General features: G+C 39.5%; 1 protein-coding gene and 1 long non-coding RNA gene across 6 annotated transcripts in view; both read right to left on the reverse strand.

Moving 5' to 3' along the window:
• FXR1 (FMR1 autosomal homolog 1) overlaps positions 1-19,812 on the reverse strand; it is a 39,072-nt gene extending 19,260 nt beyond the window's left edge. For 2 of the 5 annotated variants that reach the window (XR_007506406.1, XM_049803420.1), the window contains exons 1-6: positions 19,670-19,811; positions 9,630-9,682; positions 4,807-4,900; positions 3,477-3,548; positions 1,085-1,233; positions 538-631 (exon numbers count right to left, since the gene is read on the reverse strand). Coding sequence is in view for 4 of the 5 variants with exons in the window: in XM_049803420.1 (XP_049659377.1) it covers positions 538-631; positions 1,085-1,233; positions 3,477-3,548; positions 4,807-4,900; positions 9,630-9,682; positions 19,670-19,720 (513 nt within the window). In the remaining variant the exon portion in view is untranslated. Of the gene's footprint in view, positions 1-537; positions 632-1,084; positions 1,234-3,476; positions 3,549-4,806; positions 4,901-9,629; positions 9,683-19,517; positions 19,580-19,669 lie in introns of those variants that run through there. The other 3 variants (XM_049803422.1, XM_049803421.1, XM_049803423.1) reach the window with 3 other exon arrangements.
• On the reverse strand, positions 16,213-18,756 carry LOC126039788 (uncharacterized). The gene is made up of 2 exons (XR_007506410.1): positions 18,558-18,756; positions 16,213-16,902 (listed from the first exon to the last, which is right to left on the reverse strand). It is a non-coding gene; the product is annotated as an uncharacterized LOC126039788 (long non-coding RNA).
• Positions 19,813-20,160: the final 348 nt, after the last annotated feature.

Genomic DNA, 20,160 nt, shown 5'->3' on the forward strand with positions numbered 1-20,160 from the left:
GGCATCCACAATTTCTCTGGGCAACCTGCTCCAGTGTCTTGGCACCCTCACAGTGAAGAATTTTTTCCTAATATCTAATCTAAATCTACCCTCTTTCAGTTTAAAGCCAGCACCTCTTGGTCCTATCACTACATGCCCTTGTAAAAAGTCACTCTCCAGCCTTCCTGTAGGCCTCCTTTAGGTACTGAAAGGCTGCTATAAGAAATCTACTGCTCCAGAGCAGAGAAAGCTAGAGTTAGCTTTGAGCCATCTGCACAAATCAGTGAAAGAGCAGTCAGTTGTGGAGGACAAAAACCATAAAACCAATGAGACTGAAAGCTGCTCCTAAATTTAGGCTGTATGCAGTGCTGGTAGCTCCTCCAAAAGGCCTACCCCCAAAGATTAAATTGAAGCACATCTACTTATATTAAATCTCTCACAACTGACATAGCTTGACAAGTTAAACCATTTTCCATACAAATATACAGCTCGCTATATACTTCCCGTAAATAATATACTGAAAATTCATGCAATATTTAGATAGAAATAATTGCTTACCAGTATTATTAGTTGAGCAGTTTCAGCATGATAAAAAATTCTACATGCTCCCACAGCTTTCTTGAAATCTTTATGTGCATTTTCATTAGCACACCTAAGGAGACAAAATGATTGTTATTTCAACAAGCAGAGCATGTAGTATCACGATCAGAACCAAGAATGTTTCAGAGTAGTTTACGGCAAGGACTGCTCAGAAACTGAAAAACTCCCATTCTCCTTAACATGGTTCCAGAACTTATTTCTCTGTGGACTATATGCCATCACAGTTACTTGGCAAGTCTTAGCACCAGAGGCCCACTGTGAGTGCATCACCTGTACAAGCCTAAAGCAAGACTTGAAGCTCCCATCTCAGAACTTGCTTTTTGTCCCTACCCCAAAAGCTCAGCAGGGATCCCGGTCAGTAGTTTCTAAACCAGCCACTGCAGCCATAGCCACCCTTAAGGTTCTTCATGGACCTGTGAACTGGCCTTTAAAATATAAGCCAAGTGGGGTTTTTTCCCCACTCAAATACAGTAAATGCCTTATTAAAGTGTGCAGAGCTACTCACGCATCTCTCAGATCTTCAGGAACATCCACTGTGCACTTGAAAAAGGTGTTCTTTTTGACAGTTTTATTTTGATTCACAGGTCGGAGTCGTTCATAAGTGACAATTTCGTTGTAAGTGGCATCACAAGCAGCATATTCAATGACATAAAACTATAGAAGAATTTTTTTTTTAAAAATAGTAACTTCAGTAAGGAACAACAAAGACAAAGTAACATTACCAGCACCACCAAAAAAGTATGAAATATGACTATATAGACTAAAACGTAAATCTGAGTTGATATAATGCTACAAATGAGCCTGGACTTATTTCAGTACCCATCTGATACCTCAGTGACATCAGGGCACCGTATCAGCATAATTTCAGTCCGCCCCAAAAGCACCTTTGATGAATTTTTCTCATGCCCACCCCTCTTCAAATACATGCTTTAGTCCAGTTCAAGTTTCAAAATATTTACTGGAGCTCTAGTTCTAAAAAATACCTAATAGAGAAGCAAACGTAACTCATTCTTCACAGAAATATCTGCTCTGCAACAGTTAAAAAAAAACCAACCAAACAAAAAAAACCAAAAAAGGATTCAATGGGCAAGCTACCTGTGAATCATGCAAGATCAAAAGGAAAAAAAATTCAATCTTTTTGATACACACTATCCCAAATTTAGTAAGGCAAGAGAACTAAGAAGATTTAACAGCTACCAATAATCTACTCCTACACTTCCACCCAACACATGCAAGTATAAAGAAGCTTGTGTGCGCAGTATCCCCAAAGCCTGGCTTTCTGTTAGGGATGCAGCCTTTGCCTATCCTCCCTTCCACCTGTACACAATTTAGTAGTGCAGAGGAAGCTCCCTCAAAACTGGCATCTGTTTTTGTCAACACACAATCTACTCAAGTTATCAGAAAAACGTAAATCACTAAGCTTGTGACATACTTTCCCATGTGCTGTTTTCAAATTTCAAGTTTTAAGTTTAGCTTAGGTATCATCCTAATCATATAAAGCTGCTTTGAAAAATATCACAAAATATGTTAAGTAATAATAATGAAAAATAAATACTAAACAGACAACTAAATTTAAGAGAACTACCACCCTATCCTTTAAAAACTTAACTCCTATAGTTAAAGATAATTCTGGTTATCAGAACAATCACAAAGCTAACTATCATTAGATACCTGGGTTGTTTGTGAATTTCACATTTACTTTGAGAAAAAAAAAGTCAATATTGAACCATGTTATAGACTGTACAAAGAAGCCAAAACTGAACTGTGAGAGTTTTTTTGTGGGGACAATTCCATCAAATAACTAATTTGACAATGCTATATAAAGATACCAACCATCTGAGGATGAAAAATAATTTCTCCCCATATAGAAAATTATCAATTGGATAAAACTGCATTTAAATTCAGAATTAAAAGTTTTTCTTTTACTATTTTTTTTTAAATAAGCAGCATAGCAAGGTAACTGATAGTAAAATTCCAAATTTTTGTGATGTACAAGAGAAGCAGATTAGCCCCAAATGACAAACTCTTATCATTTAAATCAATTTGTCTCCTTTTCTATTGTTTTCTTAACAAGCTGTTCATCCACAAGGATCAAGACAGACTCTTCCTTTGACAACTGTTTACCACCATCATTCCCTTACAGAGCTCAACAGCAGTTACTATTTGTTGGCACTTTTTAAACAGTATCAGACAGTGGATGAATTTTTTTTTTCAACCCTGTTCCTTTGGTTTTAGGAATCTAATACAGTCTAGTCTAAACACAGGTCGCTTCCTACTACGAAGTTAATTCTCTTGCTGTCATTTCACAAAATAAAGCTTTAACGAGACTGTATCAGACAGTGTCATAGCTCTATACCCTTAGGAGTCTGAATCTACAAGTTACTTTGCAGGTGCAACTCTAAGAGTCAACTGTAAAATACAAACTTGACATATGTAAAAGCAAACCACATACAGCAGCATCTTTCCACTACACTCAGCAGAAATACATACACACAAAAAACCTCACAGCAGCACACACTGATAGCTATAGCATGTTTCATTTATGGAGTTTAAACACTGTCTTTAACCACAGGTGAAGTGTACTGCTTTACTGAACTTTTAGCACCAAGTTCAATTCACAAAGTAGGTTTGTTAGAAATCCTGTTGCTATGCATGCATACAGTCCTCCAAGCAATTAAACTACTAATAATGGAAGTGACTTCCTCAGCTATGAAAACACAACCCTCACTTGTGTAATACAGCATAGGTCATTCCAAAGCGATTTCAACTTATAATTCTGTTTTGCCATGTTTTTGTATTGGTAGTACTTTATTCATACTTTTTCCATCACAAAGACCTTTCGTATTTACTGTATTTAACGTAACAGCATGAAATCAGTAGGTTTTAAAATAATTTACCTCTCCTTTCATCATTCGAACTTTTGCCAGCCACCAGCCACAAGGTTCTTGGTCATTTGCTCTAGAATAAACCTGAAAATGAAAGTAGTAAGAAACACTGTAAGCACATACAGACACAATTCACTTGCTTGCACGTATAGTGAAGAACGAACATTCCAACTTTTCTAATCTTCATTAAAACGGAACAGTGTGCTACACAAAAGTAATTTTTGTATAATTTATCCAGACGTGCTTCTTGCACAAATTTTCAATATTTTACACTACAAGGATTGTGAACAGATTTAAAACCTTGGCTCAATGCTTATTCACAGGCAATTTGTCACTAAATGCAAACACTGTCTTCACACTGAAAGTTCACACATAGAAGTAACTCCACAATTAAGATTTTTGTTTTGTCTTTGGCTTACTTGATATACCTAGGACTACTGAAATGAACCAAGTCATCATGTGACTACATATTCCATACTTAACAAACACTACCAAGTTAACACAAGATCAGATATAGAACAGATGGCTTCTGAAACTTTTTGTTTTCCTCATCTTCTGTAAGTTTCATTTAGTCCTTACACACTTCTGACAGACCAAAGTCATTTGTATGCAGACTAAACAAGAAATTTTGCAATAACAAGGAGGTAGAAAATAATCGTTTACATTTAACCTCTAACAAAGCTAACAAATAGCAGGTATTTCAAAGAAAATAACAGAAAACTCCAGCATTTATACTATGTTGTTTCTCAGATTTCTAGCCCCAAACTATAATGGTATCGTAAAGAACCTCATTACTTTAAGACCAAATAAAGTGAAACACAGAAGTTAAACTGAGTGCTAAATTACTAAAGATACTACAATAAGCTGGGAACAGAACATGCACCTTTTAATTTCCTAGTTTAATACATCATTTCTAATTAACACTGTTTATCTGTAAAACAGTATAATTTACACAATTTCCTACCAGATTGTACCAAATACTTCATCTGGGTTAACACTCTTGTTATTGGAAGAGCTTTATTACATCTTCACATCAGAACATTTCCAACAGTTACATTTCAGATAAAAAATGAAAATTACCTAGTTTTTGGGTTTTTTTAATTCTGAAACACTCTCAGCAATTTTAAGTTTTAGATTCTGATAAAGTTCCATTAGTAATTTTGGGAAAAAAAAAAAAAAACAAACCTGAAATGTCACAGTTTCACTGAAAGCCTAATAAATCCATTACTAGCGATATGCTCCACTTTAAATCTTCATTTTGCTTAACGTACTTACAATCATCATCACTGTCTTGAACAGACAATCAGTTATGTATCAGAACAGTTCATTAGGATAAACTCACCTCCACTTCATCTCCCTCACCAATTTCTTTCTTGATATCAGGGGGTGGTGGTAATCTGACTTCATTAAAGGGTACCTGGCGCTCTGGTTGCCAACTGAAAGTTGAATAGACATTATGCATTATTTCTAGAATTTTCCTGTTTTCATAGTTTTACTTTAGAACTCTGAGTTTAGTTAAAACTCGCTCTTTCCATATAATCAAGTCTGTTTCTTCACTGCTAGAAAGCAAACCTTATAAGCAAAGGAACAAAATAATCCTGTCAAGACAAAAGTAATACCTGAGAAGATATTTAATGACAAAAAAATGTTTAAATTAATTGAAAAATTTAACTTGACTCGATTCACTAAATGGCTCTCATAAAACCCCAGTGAAAAGATTATTAGATTATGTACTTCCATTTCTACTGTTCAAGTCATAAAGTCTTTATACAGCTGCAAGCTTATCTTTGCAGTCCACCAGGGGGTTCAACCATTTCTTCACCTCATAGTTAACACTTCAACAGCTTACCATCAATGTTTGACTCTGATTGTTAACAAAACTTTACATTTCTACCTACAAACTTGTTAACACTTCCCAATAAGTGTCTAGCAGACAGATTCAGTTCAAAACATACCTTTATATCTGCTTATCAATACCAATTATTACTAGGAATATAAAACTAAAATTTTACCTTCTTGTACAGAAAGGCTATTTATTTTACTGTAGCTGGCTCTACAAAGCATTCTACTTGTAGAAGTGCGTATTTTAGGTGCATTTTACAAAGACTACTGGAGCAATTCACATCATCCGTGTTCTCCTGAAATTCCTTTTCCTTCTACTCTGAGTGTTACAGAATACCGTCAGCTGTTCCTCACCCTTTTTAGTCAGCAACCCAATTGAAGGCGCTACACAGGTTGAAATAAAACCAGAGGAACCCCCCCTCGCCCCCCCAAAACTTATTAACTTAGAATATCTGAGGGCCTTTGACAATATCTGTCAAAGCATTCCAACGTCCATCATTTATGCCCATCTCAAAGTTCACATCAGGTACAGACAAGATCCAGAACCAACTTGTAACACTAAGGATTACTGCAAGTAATTCATTTTTTTTACTTGTAATACATGCAGACAGAGCAGCCTAAGTTAGTGGAACAAGTCTCGGCATTAAGAGCAAAAGGCACTTCTGCAACTTACTACAAGATGGATACATTTATGTGTTTTCTCTGAAAAGACAGCTTATGCTCAAGTACCTCACTTAATAAAGATGCAAGGTATCCATATAGTTTTGCTCTAGCCATTATTATACACTTTATTTTTCTTTTAACTATAGTGGAACTTCGAAAAACAAGAAAACCCCATGAACATTATGGATAGCTTTTGTTGAAGTTGAAAGGTATTTTGGCCACAAAATGTTATTTAAATCTCATTGCATTTCTGAGAAATGGTGAAGGGGGCTTGCAAAAATCACTTGCAATTCAATTGCCCTTGTTGCATCTATAACGGTCACCAAACTCGGGGTTTGGGTTTTTCACTCCCCTCCCTGCCTTTCTGAAGTTATTACTCTCACAGATACAAAGGCAAATCGTGAGACATGAGGACAAAATGCATTCCCTAAATTATAGGATATATAAACTGAAGTTTAGTAACAGTGTGAGCATAATAATTGTAACTGAACAACAGGATAAAAAATGTTGCAATCTCAAATGAGCTGCTTAAAGTTCTCTTAAGAATTTAAACTGTGCCTTGTAGTTAAAGAATCTAGCGACTGGGAGATTACAGAAAATTATAAACTGCCCATAATGAGATGCTATGATTGAAGATACCTTGTACCTTCAATAAAATACACTTGAAGTTGCAGTAGGCTAATTTTGGTTCCATCTCTAATCATCTGTCTTGGGTTTGGCTGGAATAAAGTTAATTTTCTTCCTAGTAGCTGGTACAGTGTTATGTTTTGGATTTAGTATGAGAATAATGTTGATAACACATTGATGTTTTAGCTGTTGCTAAGCAGTGTCTATACCAAGTCAAGGACTTTTCAGCTTCTTATACTGCCCTGCCAGCAGAGGCTGGGAGTGCACAAGAAGCTGGGAGGGGACACAGCCAGGACAGCTGACCCCAACAAGCCAAAGTGGTATTCCATGCCACGTGACATCATGCCCAGTATATAAACTGGGGCAGTTGGCCAGGGGCACTGCAGCTCAGGGATTGGCTGGGCATCAGTCAGCAGGTCGTGAGCAACTGTATTGTGCATCACGTTTTGTATATTCTATCATTATTATTATTATTTTCCCTGCTTTTTCTGTCCTATTAAACTGTCTTTATCTCAACCCATGAGTTTTACTTCCCCCCACCCCCGATTTTCTCCCCCATCCCATGGCGGGGGGGGGAGGGGGGCGGAGGAGGTGGCAGCAGAGTGAACAAGCACTGCATGGTGCTTAATTGCCAGCTGGGGTTAAACCCTGACATCATCTAAAGAAATTCCATCCACTAGAAGCAGATGGGCCAGTAATGACTTACCCCTATCAGCTGCAAGATGTTTTGGTATTTTTTAATAAAACAGTAGAAAAGTGCACAGAAGGCTCAGTTCTCAGAATATGAGTCGTCAAAGTTATGATGGCAAAAAGCCCAAAATCGGAGCATCTCACTGGTGAAATCCAAAATAAGATGTTTTAAGAAATTACTTCTGACTGGCTACAAATTACCTACTAAGAGGATGTGACAGAACTGGTGCCTAATAGCCAGAAGGATTATCTCAAATATCTGGCACAAATTACAAAAAAGGGAGGTGCTTGCCTCTTACAACAGAGTAGTTTTTCTTTCAGTATGGCTACTTCAAACTCCAATGGGCCTATATGAAATTGCAACTCAAAAGCCAATTTTCCATCTTACACAGTAATAAACTTTAGAGTTCCTGAAGCTTCTGCATTCACTTTCTGCCTCCTTACCTCCCAAAAAAATGTCTCTTAGACGAATCAAGGCTATCTGCCCAGAGATTAATTACTGCTGTGGCCACAAAATCATCACTAGCAGTCTGTGCTAGCACACCAACTTCGGGAACCTTACCATAGCTATAGATAAAGACTGGTTAACAACAGCAGAAAATGCAAACTGACAATTTAGACTGCCTTTAGTGGAGTAGATGCGTTTACTTCATTAGTGCTGATCACTATCACAACAGAATGATGCATTCAGGACAGCACACTCTTGCCAACTTTGGGTCTACTAAAGCCCTTATGAATTTAACTCAATAAAAAGGGTAATAATTTAACAGATTTACATCACAAAATAATTTGACTAGAACTGTATACACACTTCCTGAAAAGACCTATTTTTAGTCAACAAAACACTTGACATACGTTGTAGCCCACCCTTTTTGGAACATGGTGGCTGCTGCTGCCAGACTTCCTGTAAAACACATGGATACTAAACACAGGAAACGTGTTTGCCAACAATTAGACCTCTTCTATGAACTACAGGCACTTCCTTTAGCTTACTTGGTTTCTGACATGAGAGCATATCCTTCAAAGGCAAAGAGCCTCCTACCTTAAAGAAAAATAATATGTATGTTGAACATGAAACTGAAGATTTGTCACATCTCCTCAGACCATGGATAGGATGAAGGACCCAATTTGTTTTTTCTTTTTGTTAGGTTTTAGGGGTGGGGGTATGAAAACCTCCCAGACAGTAACAACTTCCATAATCACCTCAGTAAGCATTAGTACAAACTATCGTTGCCACCTCATCTTCTCACTATTTTTCATGAAAGCAAGGCTAGAAAACACATGCTAGAAAGAAACAAAGACTGGACTTTGCAGGGTAAACCCTGTGATTACTTCTTCCCTCCCCTATCCCTACTGCCTCCAGATTTATTTTTATGTATGTGCATATATGTATAGACATACATATATGTATACCCATACACACCCTAGGATTATATATTCAGGATTATAAAATGCTGTTTATAAACACACACTTCCACACTTCCTAGTATTACCTTTATTACCCAGCAATCTTTCTTGAAGAAAGTCTCAAAGACTAATCTACAGGTTGGTGCTGGCAGAGTTTATTAACAATTTTCACATCAAAAGCTGACACATTTTTAGGATCTCCACCTAGCAACTGGAAGGGAAACAGGAAAGAGAATTTAGCTCCCAGAATATTTTAAATTATCCCTGGAATCTCCCAGGTAATCCACGGTGCTATCAGTCTGAACGCTGAACAACAGGTATTCATTTGTACTTTACCATCCCAATGATTACCTTTGACTTGCCACTGCAAGTCCATACTAGCACTGCTGTGTTTATATATGAAATGAAGAGGGCCTCATGGATATTTCTTTCTCCAGATCTGCTTACAGATTTGCACTCTTTTCCACTAAAAAAAATATTGGGTCTTTAGACTGGGCATGCACATGTATTTATTTTGTTAACAGTTAAAATCAACCACTGTCATGATACTTCTATGTATTTCTCTCTGGTTGAGAACACTGATCAGCGTTCCTCAGGTTAAACATATAGAGTATTGTTTATTTTTTCCATCTTTTTCTGCTTTAGTATAAGAGTAGCAGGCCTCTGCCACCGATTACTATTTTAATTAAATTTAGCTGTCACATCTATGGACATCACTAAAGATACCAAAAACCATAAAGGACTGTGCAACTGATGAACTGAATTCTGATACAGCAATTCAAGAAGGTAGTTCACCAGATATTATGAACAGAATAGTGAGCCTGTGCTTCTAGAACTATACCTCTTAAAGTGAAAACAAACAAAATACACCAAAAGCACAAAAATCAAAATAACAACCTAATACTTAAATGATTATTTTTTTAATAAAATACTTACTTGTTTTCAAATACAACTGTGAGCGAGTCCTCATGAACATCTTTGATAAATCCCTAAAACAAAAACATTTTTGTTATAAGAATGCATGTCAAGTCAAAACAAGGCACCAATTTCAATACAGCCTGAAACTAAGCCAAACAGCAGACCACCACTAATACTACAGTTCTAATTTAGGAAAGTTCCAAGACACCATCCCACTGTTTGCATGAGGTTGCTGATATTCTTAGTTGGCTATTCTAAGAAATACAGTGCACAGGGCTTGTTTCAAATGACTGCTCAAACCAGACCAGCACATTTACAACTGAAAACTCACTATTGGAGTTTATTATTTTATCTACAGGTGTGTACAACTGTTTTACAGGAACAAAATGAGAGAGATCCAGGACCAGGGCAATTAGTACAACTCGCAATAGAACGTCAAATAGCTGTGCACAGCACTATTTGCTTTATAGGTGTTTTTCTCAACAAAAAACTGAATCACAAACAACTGTCCTTCAGAACTGTATAACAATAAATTTCAGATAAAATTTGGCAATACTGGCTGCCATAGAGCTAGTTATGATATCATCTTTCAAATAACAAATTAGGGACTGTATGAGGCCAAATATCTGTAGGACCTCACAAGAAATCAAAGAGAATACAATATTTCACTTTTTTTTTTGTTACATTATTATGATCTCAGGAACAACTGAGGGGAAATCCCACTTCCATTTCTTTCTTTTGAAAAACAAAAGGCTTCTTTAGGGGGCACTGATTATGTCGAAAGCCTAATGACAAGGAACAACCTGATAGATACAGTCGTACTCAAGTACCCGTGCAGAAATTAAGTTCCTACAACTCTTGGTTAAGGCAGGCAGGCATGTTGGAAAAAAAAGCAGATAAAGGGACAAGAAAGACCTTTCAAACTACTCCTGCTTCTGCTATAGCCTGGTATTTGCCCAAGCAGAGGAGGTCAAGAAGGAACCTGCAGTTTTAAAGGAGTAAGAGAGCTGCATCGCTATGTTAAGAGAAGTTCCAGGAAACCTGCTGAATGGATTATACCCACTTAAGAAACTGCCAACTGAGGAGGACAAAGAACATATCAACTGTGCAAGGAGCAACTAGCCCACAGAGGTATTATGTGTCAGCTCAGGGAAAGATAAATTTTGACACAGGAGATCCCTCAATGTAACAACGGACAGTAAAGGAGCCCATACTGACAGCTGGTTGCAAAGGGCCTATATAAACAAATCTCCTTTTACCTGAACTCGTACTCAGGCAATGATGTGAAAGCATTTGCTCAAAACCTGCTTTTCTGCTCCCTGAGCTTCACTCAAAACCATCTGCCAGCAACAAAGACGACTGGTTCTAGCAGAAAGCATACTGGTAACCCTGAACAAAGCAGGTCACCAGAAATCACCTCATTGAACCACCTGGTGCGTTCCTAATAAAATAAACCCTTTCAAAGGCCATCCTGCCACTGCAAGGGAAGGCAGGCAAATCTCCTTCTTTGAAAGGTAAGCAATGGCAACAGCTGGCAATAAAATACACCTGTAACCAGGGACTTTCAGTTTCAAGGCAGCTTCTGGACAGGAATACTGAAGTTATGTCTGTTTAAAGGTGGAAAGAGTGTACAAAATTTTACTGCCTGAAGTATGTGTTAACTAACAGAGGTAAAGCAGAACTTTTACTAAATTTATGCTACCAATGTCCCCTTTAAACACGCCCCAATATGGAGATCAATTAACATGGCACAAATTGCAGGAAATATGAATTGTTCCACTACAATTCATTCGAACTCTGTCCAGGGACAAAACACCCAAGTCACAGCACCGCACACAAAGTTCATGCAGTCCAACATTCTGCTGAATGACAACTTATCAACAGAAAGCAGAATTTACAGAACGAGATTTAACTCCCTACTATGGGCAGCCATTTATCTGCATTCCCAGAGTCTGTGGTTCAATATTACTCTTTGCCTCATTATGCTGCTTTATTTCATAGCTGAACCTTACCTCTTATTTATGTTACTACATGCTCTCACAGTACTCAACGTGGGCAGGGGGAATATGTATTTAATTCTACGGTCAGTCTATAGTAGCTAAAACTGAATTCAGATCTGCAGAATAAATTTATCTTTATTTTGTTAAAGAAAAGAATCAGAATCAAGAGAGATTCAAAATCAAGTACCACAGAACACCTGAAAAACATTCAGAACATAATGCTTTACAGGGTTTAGAAAATCCTGAATCCACTGACTAGCTGCATCTTTCATTAATAAGACAAAAGAAGTGGGGAAAAAAGAATCCAAACTGCATTGACTTTCCAGGATTTCAGACAATTAGTCCGTTACTAGGTAAAGTCTGGCTTTCTGTGTAACAGTACAAACAGGTTTAATATTCACAACTGACTTTTAAGTTAATGTCCTGCTGAAGAATGGGAAAGCTGATGTGAAATAATAATGCAGAGATATGACTAGCAGCAGACTAACAGCTGACACTGCACAAACTTCAGTTGTCTAAACAGAAACATTGAACACTTCTTCATAAAATCGAAAGTACAAATTCCGACAAAGAGTCTGTACATTTTACACCACCATGTGGGTTTCAGGAACGCCTTCACACAAGGAAGTCTTTCAGTTCAAAGCATACACACCGCTCTTCCCATATGAGAATATAATGCAGACTCACAGCTAGCAGACATGTATGCAGTAACTTGAAGTTATCTGAATAGCATTTTCAATTGGCATTCTCAAACTCTTTCACTCCACAGTATTTATATATGAGAAACACTCAAAATCAAATATAACATTCATTAGGTATGCACTTCAGGTCACAAATGGACATATATAAAGCACTAAATAATAATGTAATTATTTAAATAGTTATGTAATTTTGTGAGGCCTGAAAAAAAGTCTGATCAGAGTCTAATTGTACAAACACAAGACTAATAGTGAAGGAGTAACAAAGAAGTAAAAAATCCCAAGTATAGTTCTTGCTACTGTTATCAATTTCTCTACAGCTGTGGGGAAGAAATCACATTTACAGTAACTGAAGCACAGCAGTCTGTGAGGTACTATAGACTGTATGGTTCATTTGAAATACAACTAGAAATAATCAGAATTCAATATAGGTTTTAAATACAGTTTTATAAGAAATTATTCCATTATTACCAAGAAACATGCCAAAAGTATCATCAAAACATTTGCCGGAAGTAAAAACTCCTGCATATTACTTTGCTACCTACAACCCTGATGTTTACTGTAAGCATTATCCGTTGTCACTTACAACTCCAAGATAAAATCAGACAAATAGATTTCATGCATGTCAGGATGAGATGTAGTGTAATTTTTGAAGAAGTATTCCAAGAGCCTAGAGATTTTTTTCTTTAAAAAGGCTTTACAAAAAAATCTGTGACATTATGATATTTTGCAATACAAAGTAGATTTTTTCACATTAAGTTATGTTAAATCCTATAAATTCACAAGGATTTCTTCAAAGGGCATGATGAAAATAGAACAGAAAAGTAAATATTCTGGCTTTCAACTAGGAGTTTTGAAGGAGTTCTTTATCAGTGAGGTAACCTATATAAATAGATTTGTACTCTAAGCTTGCACTAGTCACGTCTGATATTTTATCAAAAACATTTTCTACTAAATTAAGTAATGATGCATCACCTTAACTTTTGCTCAAATGAACAAGCTACTCCATTACTGAAATTTAATTTAGCAGTGCTGCCTAAGATAGATAGTGCCAATATCTGTTTGAAATGTTCTATGTTCCTCACACATCATTCCATGTATCCTCATTCCAAACAGAGGCGATGAGGCGGGGCTAACAAGAGACCACCAAACACATGATCAATAAATATACTGGCATCAAACACATAGGGATGAATTGTATTATCACCAAGTAAGCTTACACGTAACACTTGTGTCTTTTACACCACATACAAAACTGTAGAGGGCAGGAAGGGAGGAAAAATTTATGTGACTTCATCTTGCCAGACCTATGATTTAGACTGTCCAGATATTAGTGTCAGTCATACAGTTTACGCTGTGAGCTGGATCTCTGGAAGTCCATGTATACCCTGCTTGCTGCAGCCCAGCTCATGAGGCAGACAGGAGACTATACTGTACTACAGGCTATTAATGTCCTGCTGGCTCCCCAGGCACTTTGGTTCAGACCTGTCTCTGCCACTTACTTGGCAGAAACCAGGCTCCCAACACTAGCACTGTAAAATGAGGGGTAACATCGCTAGGACTCTTGCCTAGGTTTGGGATCAGAGATTCAGCAAATCTAACAGAGGGCCATACTGTCTTAAGTATGAACAAAAGGACAGGAAACTAGGAGTGGATTATTTGCCACCAAAATCACTACAGTCGAGACTTCTTCATCTTGTAACACACACACACACGTTCTTTCCCTTTTACCCGGGTTTTGCTCATGGATTTAGGATTAGGATCTGCTGATAACATAAACGGATCAAGACTTACTGAAGTGCCCTTACAGTGAACTGTATGTCTCTGTATATATACACACACTTTTTTTTTTTTTTTTAAATCCAGTTCCAGGCAAAGTCACAAAATCTGTGTAACACAGATGCAATTCAAGTTCCCTCTTCATCCTGCTCTCAAGTTTATCTGACCTCCAGGTAGGATGGTCCAATCTGAAAATGAGGTGCTGTTAGTTTAGCTGCAAACATTCTTTCCAGGGATAGCCACTGTGTTGGCTTTTGAGTCACACATACCTGCACACTAAAAACTATACTAAGATCATGTTACCCACTGCTGAGCAAATTTCAAACAGTAAACGCTTTGGCATCTGGTACCATGGACTGTTTTTGAATCAGTGACATAAAGGTCAAGAAGCCTATATCCAATTACCAATCCTTTCACTCCTTTCAGAAGCAAGAACCATTAGTATTTTTAACTAACATTCATACACAATTGTTTCAAGTACATGAAATAATTATTACTAAGGGATGTATCCCATGCTGACCCTCCAGGAAAAATAAATAAGTAAATCAAAACACACGCAGGAAACTTGTAAATAATCAAATCACTGGACAAAAAAGACTGAACTTCATAAAACGTTATTTTCATTAGAAGTGATTAGCTGTACCTGCTTATACAAGGAATTGATAAAAGAAAGCAGATCTAGCTTGCCATAAAACACAAACATTATAAGCAGGCAACAGGTAAGTAAGAGATCCTGAACTATTATATCAATTTTAGCAACCACAGTTTAATCTATGACATTACTGCTTATTTCCATTCATAATCATAATTATCATATGTAAATTCAAGGGTCCTTATGACAGTTATGCAAGAACTTCAGCACTGAATCCCCTGGTTTAGGCTTATTCATGATAGTCTAAATGACTCACATTACTTATACTGCTTTCTTCATATGTGTATTCCCAAAGGGCAAAACTTCTCAAAGACACCCTCCACTGATTATGTACATGAGCAATCAATAATCACTGCTTGTGGCATCTCCCTTTATCAGCCTAAAAGGGTCAAGAAAATGGCTCATCAACCGCAATCATGACTACAGATACTTCTTGCACCAGTCTACACAACTATCAAGAGATCAGTAACAACTTTAAAATATCTGAAATTTCCCACCCATTAAGGCTAGATATAATAAATAAATGCTGACCATTAAAAGAAAATAAAGATCTCAACTGTCTTACAAGACATTCCAGTTACCATGTTTCCTGGAGTAGTAATTGGGTACAAACAGCTGTGTAAGCTACACTCTTAATGACACTGCCCTATTTTAATAACAATCAAGCTAAAAACCATTCAGAAGAACTCAAGAGTTGTTTTCAAAGCCACTAATTAAAAATTGTAAGAAAAATTAAAAAGCCATTATATTTTTTTATTAATGCATAAACTTTTTTCTCACAGAGAATTGCTCATCATGCCTTGACACTGTACACATGGAGAAATGCTGTCTACTTCTCTTTCATCATTTTTTCCCTTAGTAATAGTTTGGCTAGTCTCTACCTTGAGGCCTATGCCAACTCCTGCTACCAGCGCTTTGGTTAGTCCTATTACCAGCACAACCACACCTCTTGAAAGAGGAACAGACCAAGAAGAAAGCACTTTAGAACCTGTAAATTAAAGGTTGAGTTTCATTCTAATTCACATTTTTATCTACTTTAGGCCCTTGCATAAGCTAAGCAGCTACTACTCTAGGACATAAAGAACACAACAGCATGCCACACGCCAGAGTCAGTTTTTCAGCACACGTAAGTCCCTGTAACGAAGAATACACTGGATCTTTCAGAGTTATTCAGATGCCACTGAAAGATTCAGGTAGAGGAAGTTATCTGGTGTTCAATTTATGTACCTTGGTCTCATTTTAATTTAAGGCCCAAGCTATTTCACATGAGCTGACATCTGCACTCATGAATAATGTGCAGAACCAGGGCTTGAATTTGCCTAGAAGTAAGCCTACGCAGGCTGACGAAGGTACTGGATGAAACAGAAGCTTTTGTCTTGTTCTTGCCAAGAGCTGCACAGATACCCTTCACAACTGGCAGGACCAGAGGCGATGGGCACAAACTGAAACACAGGAGTTTCTGTACAAATGTCAGGAAACACTTTTTTTTTTTTTTTTTTTTTTTTTCAAACTGTGAGGATGACTAAGCATGGGCACACGTTGCCCAGGGAGGCTGTGGAGTCTCCATCCTTGGAGATACTCAAAAGCCATCTGGACATGGTCCTGGGCAAGTGGCCTTGCTTGAGCAGGAGTGTGGACCACATGACCTTCCACACAGTCTCTGCCAGCCTCAACCATCTGTGATTCTGTGAATTACTTAATGATCTTAATGACACAGAGCATCATCATCCTGAAAACACTGCAGGCCAAGATGAGGCTGGCAGTATTCAACTTTCACTCTCTCTACACACTTAGAAGCCAAAGAAATCCAGATTTTTTGGCCATTTGACATTAAAGTCTACTCTGACGTTCCAGAGATAAAAACTAACCTGCAATCTAGCACTCACCTAGAAAGCATCCACTGTTCTGCTCTCAGGAAGTCCTCACCACGCCTCTAATATATGCCAACCCTAAACTAGTAGGATTCATCAACCCTGTCCATTCTCTTGCCTGTTCCATAACATAAACCTCACCTTTTTTTCTGAAGACCATGACCACTTTGAGCCCCATCAGTGCCATCTGCTCTCTAAACAAAATGGGTGCTCAATATTATGATATATGCAAAGTCTTCTGAGCTGCAGGGAGTGGCTAAACACTGGCTCTGTTGTATACTGGTTGAGAACCTGGGATAAAATACAAGGTAAATGCTGTCCTGTTCTCCAGATTATATTACTTATTTAAAGCAAAAGAAAAAAAAGGCATAAATTAGTTTGCAGATTTATAAGTAAAAGGTTAAATTTAGATCATAATATTTTTTGTACAGGACTATAACCACAATTACTGTCCATTGATTTATGCATCATGAAAAAGATTGATTTTTCATGTATTTTAATAAAGAACATTATTTTCCTTACTAATTTAGAGCAACCATAGTGTATACATAGAAATACATGTGCAAAGAATTCCCTGTTAAAATTGAATTTTACTAAAATGAAGAACAACTATCAGAGGAACAAAAGAACCTGTAATGAATACCATTTACCATGGTCATATCTCTAGTAACTACTGAAAACCCCACTATAATGCTCTAACAGATTTAATCACTACATTTGTTCTACTACAGCTAAGTTGCAGATCATATTAACAAGTCATTAAAAAAATCCTGTCATGTAATTGTTTACCTAATTATTTTGGTTTTTATCTCTGTTAGCATAGCAGAGTCCTTCTCCATCTCCTTTACTGGGAGGTTTGCTGTCCTAATGAATCAGAATTCAGACTGTTCTGAGGGCAAACCTCAAATTTCATCCCATCTCACAAACTCTGCTTTTCCCCTCAGAAAATTTTTGCCACCTCCTATACAGTGACATGGGGCTTAGATGATGAGCCTATCCTCATCTTAAAAATGCTATCAGTGTCCAAAATAGGATACTTTCTAAATGAGACTGACACACCTCCCTCCTTTGCTTCAGAAACTTCAAACAGAAAATTACTAGTAGTGTTACTTAGCTCCAAAATGTGTGCATAACCTCTGTCTACCTCAACAGTAGGACTCACAAAATGGAGTCACTGACAGAAATTTCACTGCATTTAGCTCACAAGAATAACCTTTTGAAATTGTGTTTCAGTTTGGTTTATTCAGTTTTGGTTGGGGGGGGGGGGGAGGGTTCTGTGGGGTTTTTTCCCCCCTCCACATTAACAGTAGATTATTCTGAGTTGGGGCTTTGGTCGCTACGGGTTCAATCACTCTAACCTGACTTCATCCACTATGAAGATGCCGTCACTGGCCTTAAGCCCCATTGCATTGATCTGAAAGCCATTAACACCATTTTTAAGTAAAACTTCTGCTTTTGTTAGTCACTGTTCACAGGGCTAGAACACATGATGGTGCTAATCCAACCCTGACAATTCTCACTGATTTAGGAGGAGGCGTCATCCATCGTTGCAGATTTTAAATCGGGCTTATTGTAATAAATTCTGTGCACACAGATCCCTTCAGTCCAGTAATTCAGTACATCTCCTAACACTCTCATTAGTCTCACATTCCCCTTAAGCAGAAGAAACAACTAATCCATGGTTTATAAAGTTGTCCAAGATCACAAGGTAGAAAATGGAAAGCTAAGAAGACTGCCTCCAAATTCTGGGCTTCCTAACGGGCAGGAGAAAAGAGGGAAGAAAAAAAAAAAAAAAGAAACCAGCCATCAATTCTATTTAGGAGTATCCTGTTCTAAATGCAAATTCTGATGTGGGTTTCTGTGTGGTATTTCAAGTCCAACTAAAAATGTACCCGATTTACAAAATTTATTATCTACTGATTGTGGTAAAAATTTAAGAGGCTCACCTACCAAGGGAATATAGCTTACTCCATTACATTCTTTCCTCATAAGAGTATCTCCTATTTGTCTCTTTTCATAGGCAGCCAGTTGAAAAAACTAACTCCTGAAGTCAGCTGGTTACAATCCTTTAAACACCAAGTGCCTTTACATACTGTACAATTACCACTTGACTTCCAAGCCAAATCCACAGCTGCACACAGGAAACTCGGGGGGGGGGGGGGGGGGGGGGGGAAGACACCCCCCTCTCCCCCCCCCCCCCCCCCAGTGTAATATTGCATGTGTAATACCACACTGTGTATGCAGTTAGGCACAATAGCTAAAGAGAGTCCTGAGATTAAATACTCCCAGAACATAGCTACACTGCGTGCTCACAATACTGGCTGGAATCAGCCCTCCTGGAAAGGAAGACAGAAGGCTCTTGCCATAAAAAGAGCTGGGATTCTTTAATATCTGAAGCCAGGCTTAGGGGAAAATGACTGACGGGCAACAGCTGGGAGTATTTTGCATTGATCCTGTAACATCCTGACATTCCAGGGAGGGTGATGGTGAAGGAAGCTTTCTGATGACATAAATAAACTCGAAATCTTTGCAGAATTATTTAAATTATTTTAAAATTATTATTCCAGCTCCGTTCACCCCAGCCCACCCCCAGCCCCTACTTCTTCCAAAAATACCCCGCCCGCCCACCCTTTCCAAAACGAAACCCAAGCAAGTCCGTGCATCTGCTCCCCCCCGGCCCTCCCGGCGCTCTCCCTCCCCGACACACTAACCTCCCTTGAGAGGAGCCCGTATCAGCCCGCCTCGTCACCACCTTCCCCAGCCACCGCCGCCCCGCTCCATCCGCGCCGGCCCCCGGCCCCCCTCCCCTCACGCCGGCCCCCGACTCCCCCCTTCCCCGCCGCAGCCCCCTCCGCCACCGCCCCCACCACACCCAGACACCTTCCCCCAACGCCCTTCCCCCTCACCTTCCCCTCCTCCGCGGCCCGGCGCGGAGGCTCCCCCCACGGCCGCCACCGGCCGCCCGCCTCCGGCCGGGCGCGGATAACCGCCGGCCGGCCGCCCCCCGCGCTGCCCCCGCCGCGCCGGCCCCGCCGCCACACCCTCCCGGCGCCGGTACCTTGTAGAAGGCCCCGTTAGAGCCGCGCACTTCCACCGTCAGCTCCTCCATGTTGAGAGCGCAAAGGACGCCGGGACGTGCTTCTAGAAACTGTCACCACGGGGGGGAGCGCTGGCGGGCTCCCCCTCCCCCTCCGCCCGCCTCCCCGCGGGGTGGGGGCCGCTCCGGCGCGGCACCGCCCCGCCCCTCCTCCTCCCCCCCCCCCCCCCCTCCCCGCGGCGCGCGGTGGGTCTGCCCACGCCGCTGGGCGAAGGGAGGGGGGGGTGTGCTCGCTCACGCTCTGCGGAGCGGGGCGTTCCCTGCGGGAAGGGCTGCCGGCTTCTGCCTTCCTCCCCCCCCGCCGCGGCTCGCGGGAGTGGGAGCGGCCGGCTGCCGCGGAAGGCCCGGTGCTGCCCGCCGCGGCGGGTGAGGGGGGTCTGCGGCGCCCGCCCTGAGGCGCAGGTGGCCCGGCAGCCTCGGCCTGGCCCCGCGGGAGCGGCCGCCGTGTGGTA

This window comes from Accipiter gentilis, chromosome 6, assembly GCF_929443795.1.
Source record: "Accipiter gentilis chromosome 6, bAccGen1.1, whole genome shotgun sequence".
In the NCBI taxonomy this organism is placed as follows: Eukaryota; Metazoa; Chordata; class Aves; order Accipitriformes; family Accipitridae; genus Astur; species Astur gentilis.